Source organism: Oscarella lobularis, chromosome 8 (genome assembly GCF_947507565.1).
Source record: "Oscarella lobularis chromosome 8, ooOscLobu1.1, whole genome shotgun sequence".
Taxonomy (NCBI): Eukaryota; Metazoa; Porifera; class Homoscleromorpha; order Homosclerophorida; family Oscarellidae; genus Oscarella; species Oscarella lobularis.
The window spans coordinates 1,190,797-1,209,536 of NC_089182.1; the positions used below are offsets into that span (position 1 = coordinate 1,190,797).

The following is an 18,740-nucleotide window of genomic DNA, read 5'->3' on the forward strand; positions in this document are numbered from 1 at the left end:
CCTGCGCATGCCCGTACGGGCCATGGCGAATCTTACCTCATGTTGAAAGTGGCGTCATTGGCCCATTCCTAGCTGGTCATGGTGAGATGTTCGGTTTAGCGTCTTAAAACCGCTCTAACGGGTCTTTTCTCAAGTCTCATAAACCCGACTTTGAACAGATCAAGCAGGGTATTGCACGTCTCCTCGAAAACATCCTAAATCGAAGAATCCACGATTTTTTCGTTGATCCCATCGTTCATCCGTACACAAATTTTGCCTCGGAGAAGCAGTTTTGGGAAGGTTATATGGAAAAAACACTCGGCCTCTTGCGCACAATCAAAAAAGTGGTTAGCCGAATCTTCCCCGAAGTTGTCGAGCTAAAATCGTTTTTTATGTCTAGAAAAGCATTCCTCTCGTCTTTTGCGACTGCTACGTCGTATTTTTTCACAAGCCCCAAATTACATTTCAAGAAGGAGATTTCTTTTTTCAAGCCGGTGCCTCGACACCTGGCACTCTCGCTCTCAAGTTCTACTGGAACGACGCCCTTCGACCGGCAACTGTTATGGAAAGCGAACTGCCTCGTCTGACCGACGAACAGTTCTACAAGGAAAAGTGCAGAGAAAGTAACGTTGGTACAAACGTTTTCAGGAATCTGGTCCTGTGGAAAGGGAAGAACGAGTTTGAACGTTTGCCAATTAGCGACATGTTTCAACTGTTTGAGACGGTAAGTCAGTTGATGAGATTTTCAGCACTCGATACTTTGATTTAGATGAGCGAAAGAGATCTCATTGGTTCTGAGGTACCAATCAGCATTTTGCATATAATCGTATGCGTAGTATAAAAACATTAGATGACTTCTGAAGCGTCATCTCGCTCAAGCAGTGGATTTGATGACACTGAACAAAGGTCACGAGCGTCTTCTCTCCCAGAGAGACGCAGGGCAAAGAGCTTTACATTTCAAGGTCAAGTGAGTTTCACTGGCAACGTTACCCTGACTCCTAAAGCAGGTTAGAACGCCTCCTTCTGAAAATCTCTCACTAAAATTGCCTTTCTTTTTTTGTAGATCGTGAAACACAGAGTCCTGAGTCAATTCGTCCCCCTTACGTTACTCAGCCTTCGTCAGAATGTCGTCAGCCCAATTCTTTTGTCTATCCAGAGAGAGATGAAGAGCCACACCCAATGGCTGCCACTGTACAGGATGAAGGAAACGACACAGGTAATAGCCCTGCTGTCATTGCACGGGAACTCGGCGCCAAAGTCGAGGCATTGGAACTGGGTAAGCTTTTGTATAACATTGGTTGTTCCCTTGAATTAGAAGCTTCAGGAGGACAAGCAAGTGCCAGCGGTTACCCTGATGTTAAAGGCGCTCTTGCCAGTTCAAAGAAAGATGGCGGTGAAGAGCCATCTGGATATCCCGGCATTGCCAAAGCGTTGCCTCAAGGAACTTCTGCAAAATCATCTAGTGGCTATCCTGAACTGAAGTCATCCTTAGAAGAGGGCTCAAAGAAAAAGAACGTGTAAACGCAGTACGTAGTAAAATTTTAGCTTCTTGCTTATTTTTTATTGTAACCGTCGGAGACAGGTGGTGGGAAACCGGAAATAATTAATTGGATGCCAGAGACTAACGCACGCTAGCTTACCAGGTTCTTTTTGTTGCGACTCTTTGCGTCGTGCCTCGTCTGCCGCCAAGTGCGTCGGCTCGAGGATGAACGGCGAAACGACAGACGAATTCGACTTCCTTTTTCATCAAGGTAAACAGCGACGCGACGCGCGCGTTTCCGCGGGCTCACGCGTCGCGAGTCAAATGGCGGCGGGGAGTTATCACACTAAATTGCGCAGATCCAAACCGAACGCGCACCGTCGACGTTCTCGATCATCTCAAGGCAGGAAGGATCATCTTGTCAGGTGAGCTGTCAGTTCCGGTCTCTATCTCGTCGCGAAGGGCGAAGTTTCGACGACGATCTTGCGGCTTATCCGGGAATCGTAATTTTTTTCTAATCCCTTCGCTCAGGCGGACGAGATCGGCGCGGCGGCGCTATTGTTACGTTTCCCGGACGCTCGGATCCTATTCCCTCGGCCGAGGAAGCGGATCGTCTGCTCAAGTACTTGGCTTCGATTCCGAGGTAAAGAACACGGAAGGGGGCAGGATCGGCGAGCGCTTTTCTTTTTTTCTAGGGAAAATGTACGAGATTTGGGATTTACTGTGATTGTTGACATGCGAACAAAGGATTTTGGTGCTATGAGAAGTTTGTTGAAAATATTGCAGGTAGTTTTTTGATGTTTGTGTGTAGGTTTTCTCTAAACTTTTTCCTCTTTTTTTTAGAGATCGTTTTCAGCTGAAATTCACATGGTCTATGTCGTGAAACCGGACGGATTTTGGCAGAATCGTCGCGCTTCTGTTATGAGCACCAGAAAATATGCATTCGAGGTGAATTTGCATAAAACGTTGAATAAATGAAATCGTACGAAGGTCTATCAGGTTGCAATGGTCTCCCAGCCAGGAGATCTCCGACGACATTTTCATCCCGTGCAGTTGACAACCGATTTGCAAGGGGAACTGAACCACGATCAAGAAGCATGGGTCATGATGCAAATGGTACTATGGAGATATATTAGCATTACAGAATCTCATTAGCACTAGAACTGGATCCTTTCGTAGTATAGATTATTATATACAGTACAGAGACAGCTTTTCAGACTATGGAGGCGCAGTTGGCGCAGTTACGATACAAAAGATACTCTAATAGGCACAGGGGTTGTGGTAGGGATCTTTATTGATCAATGACCTTTGAGCCACTGGCGCTATCATCCCTTTCTAATATTTATATATCCGTGTCTCTAATAATGGATTATTGACCTTTTGTTTCTTCTATTGATAGATGATGGAGTCTTTGCATAACGACGTCATGGATCTTGGAACTCGTTATGTGAAGTGGGATGCGATGTTGACGAGGTCCGGGGTGTCGTCTCTGACTGAGAGCGAGATCGAGGCTCAACTCTCCGAGCATTTAACCATAGAGCGTCTTTTGAATGCGATGAATGTCGAAGCGTTTCGGGAACGATTTCGGGAAATTGTCGTCGAGTTGGATCGGCAAAACAAAGCGCGCGGAATCGTGAATCCGGACTTTGAAGCGGAGAAAATGAAACTGGAGGATCTGCTTGGAAAGTTGGATGCGAAGAGGAAGCGCATGGAAGGAGCGTGGCAGGCAAAAATTGAGACGCTCAAAAACTGCTTGCAGAGAAAACAACTCGACGAAAAAATAGAAAAGGTAAGCAACGAAAGAGAAAAGAGGAGCCCCCGTTATACCTATTCCATTTTTCAGCTCATTGAATGGTATGACGAGAAAGCAGATATTTTTGAAAGAGAAATGGGAGACGTCGGACAGTCTCTCGAAGACGCGAAGCTCATTTTAGACGAACTAGAGGAGGTCAAAGCAGAAGCGAAAGTGATCAACTACGTTGCACAGCAGTGCATCAAATAGTTATTAATTCTTTTCAGAAAACTGAAGTCTTGGTGAAAGATGTGACAGAAAGCGGTGCACGGCTACTAAAGGAGGGGAGCTGCGGGTCCGTCGAAGTCAAATTGTCGAATTTGAGTCAAGCGGTTGCTAAACTAAACGAAATGACGTCAAAACGAGAAGCCCTATTGCAGCAATTGATGCAATTTCATGAAAAAACTAAAGCAGTCAGTGCCATGCATTATTAGAAATGATGACTTTGTTCTTCATTTTTTTTTACCTAGTTCTACGACGTTGTCGACGAATGGAAGGCGCAATTTTCATTCTCTCGTTCCCTTCCCGAAGAATCGTCGAGAGTCGAAGATCAAATCTACGGCTGCAAAGCGATTCGCGAAAAGCTCGGCGAGCGCTTGAACGAGGCGCGTCGAGACGGCGACGAATTGCGCGAAAAGGCGAAGGGCTGTCATCACGAGCACCAGCTCGCGCAACGCGTCAACGAAACAATCGAACGAATGGCAGGGGAAAGCGAAGCGTTGGAGAAAACGTGGCAGGAGAAGATGAGAGACTTGTCGCAAGGTCTCGCACTGCGCTTATTCGAAAGGGAAGCGGAAAAGGTTGGGTGAAGAGACATCTAAAGCGCGCGTTCTTTTTATTTCTCCTCGCTTAGGTCTATAGCTGGATCGATGACGTCGGGTCGATTTATTTGGCCCAAAGTGACCGAATCGGCGACGACTACGAATCGGCTATGAGCCTCTTGGAAGAACACAAAGCCGTAGAAGCGAACGCCCAGGTAAGAAAGATCTGCGTGACGTCACGACACACCAAGTCTCCCGGACAAAGTTTTCTTTCCGTTGCGACGCGTGTCATCGCTTTGTTCTCCTCGTAGATAATGCACGGGACGTCCGACAAGCTCCTGACGTCGTCCGAAGAGCTCGCCGTACACGGGCAGGTAAAAGTCGACGAAATACGCCAAGTAGCCGATCAACTCGAAGAACGCGTTCACAACATTCTCACGAAATTCGAACGACGACGCGAGCAACTCGAACTATCCGTCGCATTCTATCGGACAGCGAACGAGGTGAGAAAAAAAAGAGAGAGGCGTGCCCATCCTTCTTCCTTCCGTTAGCGCACAAAAAAATAAAAATTATTTCAATAAATAAAATTAATTTTTATTGATTAATTTTTAATTAGCTGACAAAATGGATGGACAGCGTCGAAGAGGACCTCCACGAAGCCGGCTATCCCGAAGCGGTCAACGACGTCGAGACGTGCATTAGTGCTCGTCGTTCGCAGCGAAAGAATAGCGCCGTTCAGACGGCGAATACGCTCGCCCAAGGCCAGACGCTTCTGGGTCGGCTGAGCACGCCTTCTCCGGCGAGCGAATACTACGAGAACAAGAGAAAAATTGGCAACGTTATGGAACAGCTTCAAGGACGTCACGCCGGACTCGATTCGACGCTTGCCAATCGGATTACGAGATTGGAATTGTGTCTGATGATGAGACGGTTCGGGGAGGCGGCATTTGAGGTATTTGTCAGAGTCTCACTTTAATTAATTAGCTAATTAATTAATATTTATTTATTTATTTATTTATTTATTTATTTGTAGCATCATCGAGAATTGGATTTGTATATGCGGAGTTGCGAAGCGGAAGACTTGGCGTCTGACGTGGATGGGGCCGTCCGAATGGCTCAGGAGCACAATGCCGTGACCGAATCCGTAGAAGAAGCGTACACGTCCGTCACAGAAGCCGGTAATCAATTCCTATGCGTCTCCGTTTGAATGCCAAGCGCGTTTCTTAGGTCACAATTTGCTCGAGCGTCTCGGCGAGACGATGATATCGTTGACCGCGTCTTCGACGAGTTCCGAGCCGGCGAGCAGCCACATTCGACGACTTCTAACTAGCTTGGGAGAAAAGTTCACGTGCGCTCAAGCAGCCGGACAGACGCGAAGTGACTTACTCGATCAGTGCTGCCAATTCAAAGAATTCGAAGCAAACGTTAAAGAGGTACACACGGAATGCTCAAATAATAATAATAATAATAATAATAATAATAGTAATAATAATAATAATAATAATAATAATAATAATAATAATAATAATATTAATCATAATCGTGCTATTAGGTTGTTGGTGGAATTAGTGATAGCTATCAGGGGCTCATAGATAGTCGAAAAATCGTCGCCAAGACTCTGGATCGTGCCGAGAGTCTTTTGAAAGAACACGAGAGCTTTGAAATGTCTTTGGACGTACGTCGTGTAAAAGAAACGATTAGAGGGGAGAGTCAATTATTGATTTAATTTTTTTCAAGGCTATGCAAGATAGCGTTCAGGAGCTCGAAGCGCAAGTCGACGAGTTCGTCGCTTCGGATCACTATGCAAAGGAGCGGATATCGAATCTAGTGGAGTCGCTACGGGAACAGTGGAAAGTCTTCGCTCAAGTTGTCGACGATCGTCACACGCTTTTGACGATCGCTCACGACATTCACAGGCATCACGAAAACGTACGAAAATTTAGGTTAAGTGTCGATGATCAAGTTCCTTTTGTTTTAGTTATCTGGTCAAGCGATTGCGTTGCAATACGAATTTGGCAGTGCAACGCTGCCCGAAAGTCGTTCGGAGGCCGAGTCCCTCATCGAGGAGCATAAGCGCCAGAGGGAGTATTTTGCGCAGGATTGCACGCGATTCGGCTCGGACGCGCAATATCTTCTGAATCAGCTAAACGAATTGGTTTTAGCCGAGTATTGCACCGACACGGATCAGATTATCGACGCTCAGTATCTGGAGAATGAGGAGAGAGTCGACGTGATGCTGGAAGGGATGAAGAGTCGCGAGCGAAGAGTCATACGTCTGTGGGAGAAGCGACTCGCGGCGTTGGAGCAGCACGTCAAAATGCTCGATTTTACGAGAAACGCAAAGAAGGTACGTCACCAGCTCACGTCAAAGAAAAAAAAGACGATTTCTTTTTTTTATGCCAAAGGTTTGCGATTGGTTATATGACGCTAATCAATGGCTGACGGATCATCAGAGTCTCGGCGACAGTTTGGAGTCGGTAGACGAATTGCTAAAAGCTTCGAGGGACTACGAAATGGGAGAAGTTGAAGTAAGGAATACAGAACTACATCATTACCTAGGCAATAATATTTTCTTCTTCTTTTTTTCTTCTATTAGGAGTATCATCAGTTGACGTTGCAGCTGATGGAAAAGGCTTCGGAACTGGAGAAGACGGATCGCTCCGACGGCAGTCGACTCAAAGTTCGCGTTCAGGTGCTGAACGGATCGTGGGAGGAATTCGACGCGAGGATCAAAGAACACCGAGCAAAACTCAAAATATCGAAGAAATTTTTCACGAATCTCGAAGAGGTGATCACACACACACGCACACGTGCGATTTTGGAAGATAAATTTTCGAGAACTTTTTTTTTCTTTTTTCCTAGATAATGTCGCAGCGAAAAAAAGCGATGGACTTTCTTTTGGAAATGGACAATCGCGCCGAACGCTGCGATTCGTCGTCGTCCGTTCAAAGTCTGAGCGACGAAACCGTCGCCAAGCACGAACAGACGATGTCGTCGATCGAATCGTCGCTATCGACTCTATTGGGCTTGTCGGCGAAATTGCGCGACGAGCAGCTGTCGACGCGCGCCGACTTGACGTCGGCGCAGTGCAACGGATTGGCGCGCGAGTTTTCCGTGCGAACGGAGAAGTTGAGGACGCTGAAGGGAAAGCACGAGCATATTGAGAAGGAGTTGGACGAAAAGAAACGAATGGAAAGGAGAAAGGAGTGAGCGAATGAGGGGGACTCATTAAATATATGATTCTAATATATTCGTTCTCTTTAGTTTGTTAATGCAGGAAATGATCGATACGGAGGAAAGTTACGTCAGTGATCTAGACTACGTGCTTGTGGTATGGAGCCTTTTTCTAACTTGGGGGCGTGTTACAAGCGCTTCTTTTGTTTTAGAATTATGTGGCTGAGATGCAGAAGGATGGGCCTGTTGCTCTGATTGGTCGAGAGCAAGACGTATTGGGCAATTTGCGCGAAATTTGGACATTTCATAAAGAGTCGGTTATATGGCGTATTAATTAATTTTTAAATTTAAATTTTGCTTTTTGAAGGACTTTTTTTGTTGCTCTCAAAGAAGCGCGAGAATCGTCCGAAAAATTGGCCGAGTGCTTCGTTACGTGGGTAAGGAAGCAATCTGCGCAGTCATTTTAATTTTGCACATATTTCATCTATTTAGAAAGAGAAAATTTTGGGTCTTTATTTGACGTACTGCAGAAATCAGCCCAGATCCGCTGCGCTCCTGGCAGAAAAAGCACAGGATTTTCTCACCGTACTTCTTTCCATCTAGATTTAACAATAAGCGCGTTTTGAACTTCTCCTTCTTTCCACCGTAGGAATGGCAATTGAGCAGGGGACACGCAATTGCCTTGGGAGGCTATCTTATCAAGCCCATTCAGAGAATCACGAGGTATCACCTTCTGCTGCATGAACTGAAAAAATATGTTGAGAAACTCGACGAGCCAAGAGCCAACCTCGAGGTTGGTTAGAGTACATCTTCAATAATTAATTAATTAAGCATATCGTGTATTCGTACTAGATGGCTTATTCCATGATGCGTGATATTCCTAAGAGAACTAATGACGTCATGAGCTTAGCTCTCGTGAAAGATTACGATGTCGGTTACAGTATTTAAGTTGTTATTTGTTTTTAATTCGTTTTATTTTATTAGGGAAATTTGGACGATTTGGGCGAACTTCATCACCAGGGAATGTACACGGTTTTGGATACGAAAGCGTTTCGTTCGAAGGAGAAAGAGCGTCAGGTCTTTCTCTTCGAGCAGGGAATTCTCATTGCGAAAATTGAAAAAGATTCGTTTGGAAACCCGTCGAAGTATTTTTTTCGAATGCTCATCAAGGTGAGATGTTTTCTACGCACGAGTCAAACTTATTGAAAAATCTCTCTTTTTTTGTTGTTCAGACGAAGGAAATGATGCTGACCGAATTCGTTGAGCATTGCCCAGCGAAGTTTTCCATCTCGACCGGCAAGTTTCTCTCGGAGAAGTACATTTTCAAGGCACGCGATCGAATTCGTATCGTCATTATAATCGCACGAACAATGAGGTTCCTAATCTAGGCGATGTCAATCGAAGCCAAGCAGGATACAGTGAAGCAAATTCGCACGATACTCCAATTCGGTTACCTCGGTCGTTCACACTCTAATCATTGCTCATTTTATGTCGTCTCCTAGTTAATCCCATTCCAGGCAACTTGGATTTCAGCAAAGGAACGACTCTTCGTCGTTCTTTCAAAACGAAGAAACGACGCATCATTTCGGCGTCCGTCACTCCGACGTCCGACTTCAAACCATTGGTCGCCAACGCGTTCACGTCGCTTCACAGATCGCCGTCGGATCCTTCTCTCGCCAAAAATGAGCTTCCTACACCGTCTTCCGAGCGAAAGGGCTCGACTCTACCCCCCTCGTCGCCGCGGACTACTAATGCCAAAAAGATGAGTAAGAAAAAGAAGAAGGATTCGATTTTCGTTGCGTCGGCGCTTGCCAATTTAATGGCCGGCGCTTTGGTCTCGCCGAAATCGGCCAATGCCAATGTTGAAACGCCGTCACCTCCACCGCCGCCGCTCGCGGAAGAAAAGACCGCTATTGAAATTCCACCGGTCGAAGAAACGACGACGACGAATTTTGAAATGCCGCCTGAAGGAACGGAAGCGACTATTCTATTGACGCCGGAAGAAAAGAATCCTCCAATTCCGGCAGTAGAGTCAGAGGAGAAAGACGAAACGCACGTAAAGATCGAATTGGAAGAGAAACTGGTCGACGTACGTCGCGACAATGACAACGCTACTACGGCGAAAATCGAAGCTTCGCCGTCGTCGGATTTTCGGCGAAAGCGCACGCGCCGGATGGGGCTGAGTCGCCGACGCGGGCCGTTGCGGCGGCAGCAGGAGAACGTTGAGGAGGAGCATCAGTCGGATGCGAAGACGAATCTCGTTGAGCTGATTCCACGCGACATCGAGGCTAAGGATGAGGAGGTCGAAGAGGTGGGCAGGCTCTCGTTTTTTCATTTCTTTCGCATTAGCCGTATACCGTGTATCGTTTTTAGCCCGTGCCTACTGCAAAAGGAATGTACGTCGTTTGCGCGGAGTATGAGGCGATTGGCGACGACGACATGTCCGTTTCAGAGGGACAGAAATTGGAGGTCTTAGACATGGAGCAAGGCGAGTGGTGGTATGCCAGAACGGTGGGCGAAGAACCGACTTCATCATCGCCTCCTACCTATGGCTGGGTTCCGGCGAGTTATTTGGAAAACGTTGACACAGCCAAGCAACATAGTAAAGGTGAATGGAGCAGTTGGTGACCGCAGTCCGTCAGCGTTGTTATTGTTATTTGTTCTTAGGGGATGCTATAACCGAACAACATCCTTCTTCTCAAGTTCGAACTCCTCCTCTTTCAAGGCAAGCACCTGCACTCGCCGCCTTTCGTGAAAAAGTCGAGTAGGCGTCTGGTCCGCTAACTTTTCTGAAGCAGATAGGGTTTTGTTTGTTACCGGAGCTATAAAGAGTTTTTACTTTGCCACGTATTAATTTTTGAATGTAGACCTCCTCAGAATTTATGGAGAAAAAGGAAGTTTGCTTTTAAGAAGGAAAGCCGTTCTTCTTTGGACGCACCTTCAGCAGAGAATTTCGTATTTTCTCGCAAGAAGTTCCAGGCTACTCCAAGGGTAGAAAATTCTCAAAAAACACTATTGATCTATGACGTTTTATGTAGAAGCGAAGTGCAGAATTGCAAAAGCACTACTCCCTAGAAAACCACAGGCAGTAAGTGCTAATTGAGCAATGACGTCACGATGGAACGATTGCCAACCCGGATGCGAGCTGCCTTTTCGCCTTACGTTCTTCTATTATGATTAGATATGTATTGCGAGAGTTGCTTGACACAGAACGAGACTACGTTCGAAATTTGGCCAAAGTCATCCACGTAGGACGCTTTCTAGAGCTCGAACTCGTACATTTGACTTTACTGTGTCAGACGTACGGACAGGAGTTGAGTTCGCCGCGCTCGCCTGAAGCACTCAGAGGAAAATACGGTCTCATATTCGGAAATATGGAACAGATCTACCGCTTTCACTGGAAGTGAGAAGGACTTATTATTACTTCCGGGTTTGGTGGAATCAGCTTGATTTATTTTGTTTTAGCACTCTTCTGCCCGCCTTGGAAAAATGCGATGGAGTGGTTGAAGTTGCGTCTTGTTTTGCAGCTCAGGTCAGCCGGATTCTATTTATACAATCCAAGTGTTTGGGTGTCTTTACTTATTCTTGAAATTCTAACTCATTTCTTTGTCTTTCATTTAGAAAGAAGACTTTCAGCATCTTTACGTCGCTTACTGTGAAAACAAGCCCAAATCGGAAGCCATTTTAGCCAATTATCCGGGCACGTTCATCGAGGTGAGACCCAGTGCACACGCATTCAGTTGTTTACTTCTACTTCATTGATGCTTTAGGATGTTCAGCAGCAGCTGGGCGATCGGCTCTCATTGGCTGATTATCTAATAAAGCCCGTGCAAAGAGTGACGAAATATCAACTCCTCTTTCGAGATTTGGAGAAATATTCGCGACGCCTGGATTGCCCGCAAGGAGAAATTGAAAAAGTTCAAGTAGGCAGGACAAAAGATTTTGCCGGCAAATGTTAATTAATTATATGGCAATTTTTTTCAGCACACGTGGCAAATTATGGTTGAAGTTCCTAAACGAGCTAATGACGTCATAAGCTTAGGATTAATTGAAGACTTCATAGTATGAAATAATTTGAGTTCAATGAGTTGTAGTCTTGTTTTAATGTTGGTGATTTCTTAGGGAAATATTCACGCTCTTGGCGATTTGCTACTAAGGGTGACGACGTGTATGCGAATGTTATTATCCTTTTTTTATTTCTTTGCGTAGGAGGATTTTTTGGTGACTGATGTTCAAGAGGGGAAAAAGCGAATGCAGAAGAAGCGTCACGTGTTTCTTTTGGAACAAGTTTTGATTGTCACGAAAGAGAAATCGGATATGGGGATGACCCACGCGTTTTCAACTCGCGATAGCATGAAATTGAAATCGGTGGGATTAAATCCGGATGTCGTTTCAAGTGGAGTAGGAGACAATTCTTTGAAATTTGAAATTTGGGTTGGAAAGTCCGAGAATCCATGCCAAAAATACGAGTTTCAGGTTTCTGCTGCGGAAATGTTCGTAATTACGCAAGAAGTTTTTATGTATTTCTTTTCAAGGCTAGTTCACCCGAGATCAAGAAGCAGTGGACTGAAAAGATTGCGAATTTGCTACAGGACCAACTGGATACAATCGAAGGCAACAACGCCTATTAATATTGGTACAGCGTAGCAGACCTTGTAATAAATTAACTTCTTTAGCATTGAAAAAAATATCAACGTTACCTGAACAACGAAAATCTCGATCTAGTAGCAGCGGCGGAAGACAGTCGCTCTATACTCGGATCAAACAAATTCAAAATTTGGGCAGCAGCGAGGATGACTTGATCGATGAAGAGGATCAGTGGAGGGATCTTCCAACGCCTCAGGTGAAAAACGCTATAGGAATATTTAAGAATAATTATATTGAAACGTGAAATTAATTAATTTGATTCTTTTATTTTTTTGTAGGATCTTTACGTGGCCTTGGAGACGTACGACGCTTCCGCCGACGATGCAGCGCAGGAAATTCTCAGCTTCAACAAAGGACAAATATTTGAGGTGCTGGAGAAGAAACCCGACAACGGTGGTTGGTGGCTCGTAAAGAAGGTCCCTCGCGGCGAGAGCCCCGCGATAGAGGGATGGGCACCTGCCGATTATCTCGATCCGAAGCCGGTAGACGAACAAGTGCCGGAATCTTCAAACTTGAAACCACCGGAAGCAGGAGAAGAAGGAGGAAGAGGAAGTGGAGGTATTGGGTAGCCTGGTGTCGGTTTATTTCTTATGGATTTTGGTCAGCATTGAAGGGGTCGGGATCGCTTTGGCGCAGGGGAAGTTTTCGCCATCGTGATAGACCTGTTCTGTCTGAGGAGGAGCTGAGTGATTTATATGATATCGAGGAAGAATTGGGAAAGTATGTATTGTTAGCATTATTTTTATGATTGTAATTTTTTTATTAAATCAAGGGGTCGTTTCTCGGTTGTTAAAAAATGCGTTGAAATATCTACGAACGACGTCTTTGCAGCGAAGATTTTTAAGACGAGACCCAATCTAGAGGAATTCGTCGAATCGGAGATAACCATACTTCATCATCTGAAGCATGAACGAATCGTCGGATTTCATAAGGCGTTCAAAACGAGTCGGACTTGCGCTGTAATTTTGGAAATGTAAGGCGAGAGATTGTGTTTATAATTAACGGTCAAGCTTTCCTCTCAGGATTGACGGAGAACAGTTGTTTGAACACGTGGTTCGAAAGGAGGACTTTTGCGAGGACATGGCCGTGACTTATGTCAAGGATCTGCTTGAAGCTCTAGGGTTCATTCATTCGAAGAATATTGCTCATTTGGATATTAAGGTTGGCGGTTCTAAAAGTGGATCTAATTAGTGGTATTTTCTCACAGCCTGAAAATATTATGGCGACGTACGCCGCGGAAAGATTTCTGATCAAGCTGGTTGATTTTGGATCTGCTTGCAAGATAACTACTGATCAGGCGAAAGTTGCGGAGGGGATTGGTCCTACGGAGTTTTTTGGTACTGGTCCAAGCGTGAATTGAAATTAGACGAAGAGTAAATGTCATGTCTGGCTTTAGCTCCCGAAGTTCTTAGAGGAAATGCGGTTAGCCTCGCTACCGATATGTGGTCTTTGGGGGCTGTTGTGTTTACAATGTGAGCTTATATATACAGGGGTTATGAAATTGATTCTTTCCTTAGGGCTGTGGGCACGTCGCCTTTTCACGGCGAAAACATAAACGCAACAACGTCGAAAGTTCTGAGAGGAGAGTGCAGTTACGAGGGATCCGCTTGGGAGGCCGTCTCTCTTTCCTTGAAAGAGTTCGTTCGGGGTCTTTTGATGGAATCAGAAAGGTAGATAGGCGTGTTTCTATTAATTATAAGATATCGTTGGAGTTACATTGTTTGATAGCGAAAGAATGTCCGTCAGCGATTGTCTTGCTCACGATTGGATGATAGTAAGTGCACGCGAGGGCGCGCTGGCGCGCACCAAATACGTACCATTTCGTTAGACTTCTCCGGCGAAGCAAAAGTTGGATACTTCGAAGTTGAAGGCATTTGTTGCAAGACGAAAATGGCAGGTCAGTTTACGTTATAGAATCTCCCTGATTAATTATAGTCGGAAACCTCTATTAGCGACAAATGACTGACGAAGTCGTTATTGGAAGCGAGTCAGCGTACTCGTAGTTTGTACATAAAAAGATAGATTTAATAATAGAGAGAGGAGAGGCAATGTGTAGTAATTACTTTCACACCCAGTTTTAGTTCTCATTATTTATTAGCATTGATACTTGAGTTTAGAGACGCCAAATAGCAGTAGAAATCAATTCTTTCTGCCCTGGCGAAACAGATAACTATAAACACGACAACATGCAGAAAAGTGGAATTTTCTGTTCACTGAAATGAGATATCTAGCGTGCGTCACTTTAGATAAAAAATGGGCGTAGCCAAATTCATCGGCGCCTGCGCATTTTGTTCCGCATACATCGGTGTGTGAGAAAGTAACGCAGCGAGCTTCCCGTTCAACAGAAATGGCTGCTCGTATGCCAGCATGCGTAATCGACTCAGGCACTGGGTAAGCTTCAATAAAAGGACGTCGAAAAGGCCGCAGAGTTTCCGAATGGCAATTCATACGGGCTTCTCTCGGCGTAGATACTCGAAACTCGGCTTCGCCGGCAACACCGAACCTCAATACATCTTTCCATCGGGTGCGCGAGCGGAACGAAACGCTGGATTCGTGCGCGTACTAATTGCACTCTCGTTCTTCAGCGATTGCAATCAAGGAGAGCAGCCACATAGGCGATCAGGCGTCGCGACGCGTCGGAAAGGGAGTCGACGATCTTGGCAAGTTGGAAGGGGCCCCTTTTAGGAAGAGATTCTCTCGGGGCGTTTTGAGTAGTGTTAGCGCGCGCGCTAGCTACGTATTTTTGTAGATTTTTTCATTGGAGACGAGTCGGACATTCCGGGATATGCAGTCAAGGTAATTGCTTAATCAAATATCCGTATTTTCGCTAATTATATATCAAGTATCCCGTTCGACATGGACTTGTGGAAGATTGGGATCTCATGGTAATATTTCATTTCAGATCGAATCGAAGCATATTAGCGCATTATTTTTCCAGGAAAGATATTACGAACAATGCATCTTTAAATATTTGAGAGCCGAGCCAGAAGATCATTATTTTCTCTTGGTAGACGTCGAGAACTTGTATTGGTGATCTTTTTCTCATGCCTTTCTATTATAGACGGAACCTCCTTTGAACACTCCAGAGAACAGAGAATACACAGCAGGTAAAGTAAAATTCCTTCTTTTATTATTAATTATATTATCGGTTATTACGTTATTTAGAAATAATGTTTGAGTCCTTCAACGTTCCTGGACTCTACATTGCTGTACAGGTAGATTAGCGTTATTGGCTTATTTTACGCTGAAGATTACACGTATGTGGGTTTTAGGCGGTGCTAGCTCTGGCCGCCAGCTGGACGTCACGCCAAGTTGGAGATCGTACTCTGACCGGCACTGTCATCGACTCAGGAGATGGCGTGACCCACGTGATTCCTGTGGTAAGATAATGGACAGCCCATGATTTTGTTTTGCTCAATTCTATTTGTGTCAAAGGCGGAGGGTTATGTGATTGGTAGCTGCATCAAACACATACCTATTGCCGGTCGGGACATCACCTATTTCATCCAGCAGTTGCTGAGAGAAAGAGAGGTTGGCATTCCACCGGAGCAGTCTCTGGAAACAGCCAAAGCAATCAAAGTAGGATAAATGATTTTTGTGTATTTATGCGCAACGCGACGTTTCCCTTCTCCCTCTATCTATCTGCAGGAGAGATATAGCTACATTTGCCCAGACGTTGCCAAAGAATTTGCCAAGTATGATTCGGCTCCAGAGAAGTGGATGAAGCAGCATTCATCATATAATGCAATATCAAAGCAGGTTCGGATAAAAAAGCCCAAAGATTTTCAAAAAATGAAGTGACATAATCTTATTAGAAATTTACCGTTGATGTCGGTTACGAACGCTTTCTGGGACCCGAAGTCTTCTTCCATCCAGAAGTAAACTCAAACGTTTGCCCAACCACAAATACACGTGTATCGCGTATAGTTCTGCAACCCGGATTTCACGACTCCTATTTCAGAGATTGTGGACACCGTCGTTCAAAATTGTCCCATCGATGTTCGCAGGCCTTTGTACAAGGTAAAGAAAGACGTCTATCTATATTATTTGTATGTATGTGCATCTACTTATCGTCTAGAACATTGTTCTGTCTGGAGGCTCGACGATGTTCAAAGACTTTGGCCGTCGTCTTCAGCGCGACGTCAAGCGCGTAGTCGACGCTCGTCTTCAGATGAGTGAGCGATTGAGCGGTGGAAAAATCAAGGTACCGTATGAGAGGCACTCGAATGTAAATACGTAATGCGCGTTGATGAATAATGTTAGCCAAAGCCCATGGAAGTGCAAGTGATAACTCATCATATGCAGAGATATGCCGTTTGGTTTGGTGGAAGTATGTTGGCTTCAACAGTAAGTTTTTTTTGTTTTTCACGTTCTTGCATTTCTTATTTTCTTTTTGCCGTCTCCAGCCTGAGTTCTATCAAGTGTGCCACACAAAAGCCGATTACGATGAACACGGTCCGAGCATCTGTCGTCATAATCCCGTATTCGGTGTCATGTCCTGAGCTGGATTCACGCACTTACACTCTCGGGAAAGTATCTTTTCTTTCCTTCTCTTTTTTTTGCGCGTTTTCTTGTCTTTGTATGTATTTTGTGCTGCTTGGTGTGCTTGTGATGGATAATTATTGGACAGTAGAAGATTGTAACAATTTTCATCTTCACAGCGTTTCACTCTTTGGTAAGTCATTTTCAGTTTCCTTTTGATTAGCGCACGCTATCAGGAAAAATGTGCGCTGCGTCTTTCCCTTTGTTTGAAGGGGACGATCGAAAGGCGACTTTGCAACGACTTCTTGACATGCGATATAGTCAGAGTAAAGCGTAAGTTTCCTCACCGCCCAAATCACTCTCTAAACTGACTCTGAGTTCATTTTTTTTCGCCAGTGTCGAAGCCCTAAAAAAGAACGATTGGGATTTCGAAAAATCGATTTCGTGGTACGACGAGCGTTATTTCGTAGCGCGAATTCGCTACTTTTCTACATTAGGTTGTCCGGATCATCAAAAACAACAAAAACGTCTTACGATCAAATCGAATTTGGACCCAGTCTAAAGTTCAACGTCATCGGATCTCAGCATGTGATGATTGGAAGCAATAAGAAACTGGCCATAATAGAAGATCCTTTTAGCAGTCACTCATCCGGTACTAGAAAGTTAGACCAATACGTGTACGTTTGACCGATTTCTGCAGAAAAACTTTCTCCTGAGCCGAAGAGTTGTTTTGTCTCGTATTACGCTGATACGACAGCGGAAAGAAATCGGATTCTCTCATTGACCAACGAGCTTCGTCTTTCTGGAATCGATGCCATGATGGATATTTATAGTGAAGACGATCCGCCTAAAGATTGGCCGGAATGGATTAAGCAGGAGATGAAGTTGAAAGACGTCATTCTGGTCATGTGCTCGGAGAAATATATGAAGAATCTTGACGATCGAAAAAGTGTTCATCAAAGGCAAAGAGTTCACTTTGAGGGTCAATTAATTCACCATTTTTTGACATCATTACCGCCAGAGCGATTTGTGCCCGTGTTTCTTGGAGAGGAAACAACTCCGAGGAAGGAACTTGTACCGGCTCCTATACGTCAAAACAAGATGTACCACGTGAGAAAATTTCCATTGGAGTTGGGGAAAGTTGGGCACGAAGGATTTACTGAATTGTACGCTTTTTTGAGTGGCCAAAACTTTTTACTGTCGTGAAAAGTGGTGACGTCATTTTAATACGGGAAATTACATCGATCAGAAACGTTGTGCATTCGCAAATGCAGGGCGTCGATTCGGCTAGTAGCTCTGATTCGTCGAGCAGCGGCGACGAATTCGACGGTGTTCGTGGGGCTTTTCATGGAGGTGAGGCCTCCTTTCGGGAAACGGGCAAACCCTACAAGTAGTAGCTCTTATCGATCCCTTTTTTTTGTGTGCAGGCGGTTCGGCAAAATTCCAGCAGATGAACACGGGCCCGGCGATGAATTTTACGGCGATAGGATGCAATAACGTGATCGTTGGCAATAATCAGGACGTAACGATTCGAACGTTTCGCGATTCGAGCGGCGGATCGAAAAGCGAAACGCGCGTTCACTCGAGATCGCACGGGGGAAAAGGTAGGGAAAAAAAAGCGACCCCAATAATAAACCCGCCTTCGGATAATAGTGTGTGCGTTCAGATTTTTTTCATGAGCCGCGAGCGGCGGGGCCTCCTCCGGGAACTTACTCAGCCGAACGTCGGAACGTTCGACCAGACGGTAATTAGCGGGAATTTGTGGGTGTGGCATTCTACGTTCTTTTTCTTTTTTTCAGGTCCTAGTCCTAAAAAATCGTGTTATATTTCCTATTATGCTGACACGGAAGCAGAGCGAAATGCCGTATTGGGTCTTTCTGATGCTCTGCGGGGTCTAGGCATCGATTCCATGGTCGATATCTACGTGGAGGACAATCCTCCCGAGAGCTGGCCGCTTTGGGTTGAGAAAGAAATCGCAGATCGTGACGTCACACTTCTTATATGCTCTCCGCGTTACTATGATCTGCTCACGTCGTCTTCTTCTTCTCACGAGCACACGCGTTTCCACGGTACCGTTATGTACAGCCTTCTCGCCGGAACGTCGCCGCGTCGATTTGTGCCTGTTTTTCTCGGCGCTGATAATCCGCCTCGAAAGGAATTTGTGCCCCCTTCTTTGCAAGGAACGCGAATGTATCACGTGGCTATTTTGCCGCCCGATGTGGGTCGGCCGGGTCACGAAGCGTTTACCGCTCTGTATGCATTCCTATCGGGACAAAATCGCACGCCGGCTCCGCCCGTTGGAGATGTCGTCAAATTGAAATAGACTGGGGAGGATTTTTTAGGTGTTTTTAGTTTGAGAAATAAAAGGGGTGCGAGAAGTTTTGCTTCATTGTGCTGTATATCTGTGGTAAGAAATGTGTCCTGT

The 18,740-nt window shown here is 45.2% G+C and overlaps 4 protein-coding genes across 7 annotated transcripts; all 4 read left to right on the forward strand.

Annotated features, from left to right (window-relative positions):
- The first annotated feature begins 5 nt into the window (after positions 1-5).
- On the forward strand, positions 6-1,591 carry LOC136190596 (uncharacterized). Of its 3 annotated transcripts, none has more exons than XM_065978811.1 (7): positions 6-81; positions 135-326; positions 380-703; positions 749-778; positions 830-986; positions 1,043-1,255; positions 1,304-1,591. In XM_065978811.1, the coding sequence occupies exons 1-7, from the start codon at positions 79-81 to the stop codon at positions 1,498-1,500; spliced, it is 1,116 nt and encodes a 371-aa protein (XP_065834883.1). In that variant the 5' UTR covers positions 6-78; the 3' UTR covers positions 1,501-1,591. The 3 variants fall into 3 exon arrangements, with proteins under 3 accessions (XP_065834883.1, XP_065834885.1, XP_065834884.1); XM_065978813.1 differs by having other exon boundaries at positions 1,043-1,195; positions 1,295-1,591; XM_065978812.1 differs by having other exon boundaries at positions 135-323.
- A 28-nt stretch (positions 1,592-1,619) lies between these two features.
- On the forward strand, positions 1,620-14,052 carry LOC136190594 (triple functional domain protein-like). Its single transcript, XM_065978808.1, has 55 exons — positions 1,620-1,730; positions 1,819-1,884; positions 1,991-2,102; positions 2,155-2,245; positions 2,303-2,407; positions 2,459-2,575; positions 2,859-3,248; positions 3,303-3,425; positions 3,479-3,664; positions 3,722-4,051; positions 4,105-4,227; positions 4,324-4,515; positions 4,629-4,964; positions 5,046-5,190; positions 5,240-5,445; positions 5,565-5,687; positions 5,750-5,941; positions 5,991-6,359; positions 6,418-6,540; positions 6,609-6,800; positions 6,875-7,218; positions 7,277-7,343; positions 7,399-7,499; positions 7,554-7,623; positions 7,679-7,771; positions 7,836-7,979; positions 8,039-8,116; positions 8,171-8,356; positions 8,419-8,514; positions 8,575-8,635; positions 8,689-9,497; positions 9,560-9,794; positions 9,854-9,911; positions 10,054-10,177; positions 10,225-10,274; positions 10,368-10,434; positions 10,486-10,589; positions 10,652-10,718; positions 10,808-10,900; positions 10,957-11,109; positions 11,171-11,248; positions 11,309-11,344; positions 11,396-11,662; positions 11,722-11,800; positions 11,863-12,029; positions 12,112-12,391; positions 12,439-12,553; positions 12,606-12,806; positions 12,856-12,994; positions 13,041-13,170; positions 13,230-13,305; positions 13,351-13,503; positions 13,562-13,607; positions 13,662-13,730; positions 13,786-14,052. Exons 1-55 carry the CDS (start codon positions 1,685-1,687, stop codon positions 13,834-13,836), a joined length of 8,454 nt encoding a protein of 2,817 aa, XP_065834880.1. The 5' UTR covers positions 1,620-1,684; the 3' UTR covers positions 13,837-14,052.
- Positions 14,053-14,119: 67 nt separating this feature from the next.
- On the forward strand, positions 14,120-16,479 carry LOC136190595 (actin-related protein 3). The gene is made up of 16 exons (XM_065978810.1): positions 14,120-14,224; positions 14,302-14,357; positions 14,419-14,493; positions 14,583-14,629; positions 14,677-14,718; positions 14,772-14,840; positions 14,895-14,940; positions 14,999-15,048; positions 15,106-15,213; positions 15,269-15,412; positions 15,482-15,592; positions 15,649-15,711; positions 15,761-15,853; positions 15,912-16,037; positions 16,097-16,180; positions 16,240-16,479. The coding sequence occupies exons 1-16, from the start codon at positions 14,181-14,183 to the stop codon at positions 16,333-16,335; spliced, it is 1,254 nt and encodes a 417-aa protein (XP_065834882.1). The 5' UTR covers positions 14,120-14,180; the 3' UTR covers positions 16,336-16,479.
- Positions 16,415-18,731, forward strand: LOC136190597 (uncharacterized). 2 transcript variants are annotated; one of them, XM_065978815.1, is made up of 7 exons: positions 16,543-16,648; positions 16,712-16,762; positions 16,813-16,967; positions 17,016-17,668; positions 17,743-17,919; positions 17,982-18,059; positions 18,115-18,731. In XM_065978815.1, the coding sequence occupies exons 4-7, from the start codon at positions 17,584-17,586 to the stop codon at positions 18,636-18,638; spliced, it is 864 nt and encodes a 287-aa protein (XP_065834887.1). In that variant the 5' UTR covers positions 16,543-16,648; positions 16,712-16,762; positions 16,813-16,967; positions 17,016-17,583; the 3' UTR covers positions 18,639-18,731. The 2 variants fall into 2 exon arrangements, with proteins under 2 accessions (XP_065834886.1, XP_065834887.1); XM_065978814.1 differs by lacking the exons at positions 17,743-17,919; positions 17,982-18,059; positions 18,115-18,731 and adding an exon at positions 16,415-16,508 and having other exon boundaries at positions 16,588-16,648; positions 17,016-17,567.
- The last annotated feature ends 9 nt before the right edge of the window (positions 18,732-18,740 follow it).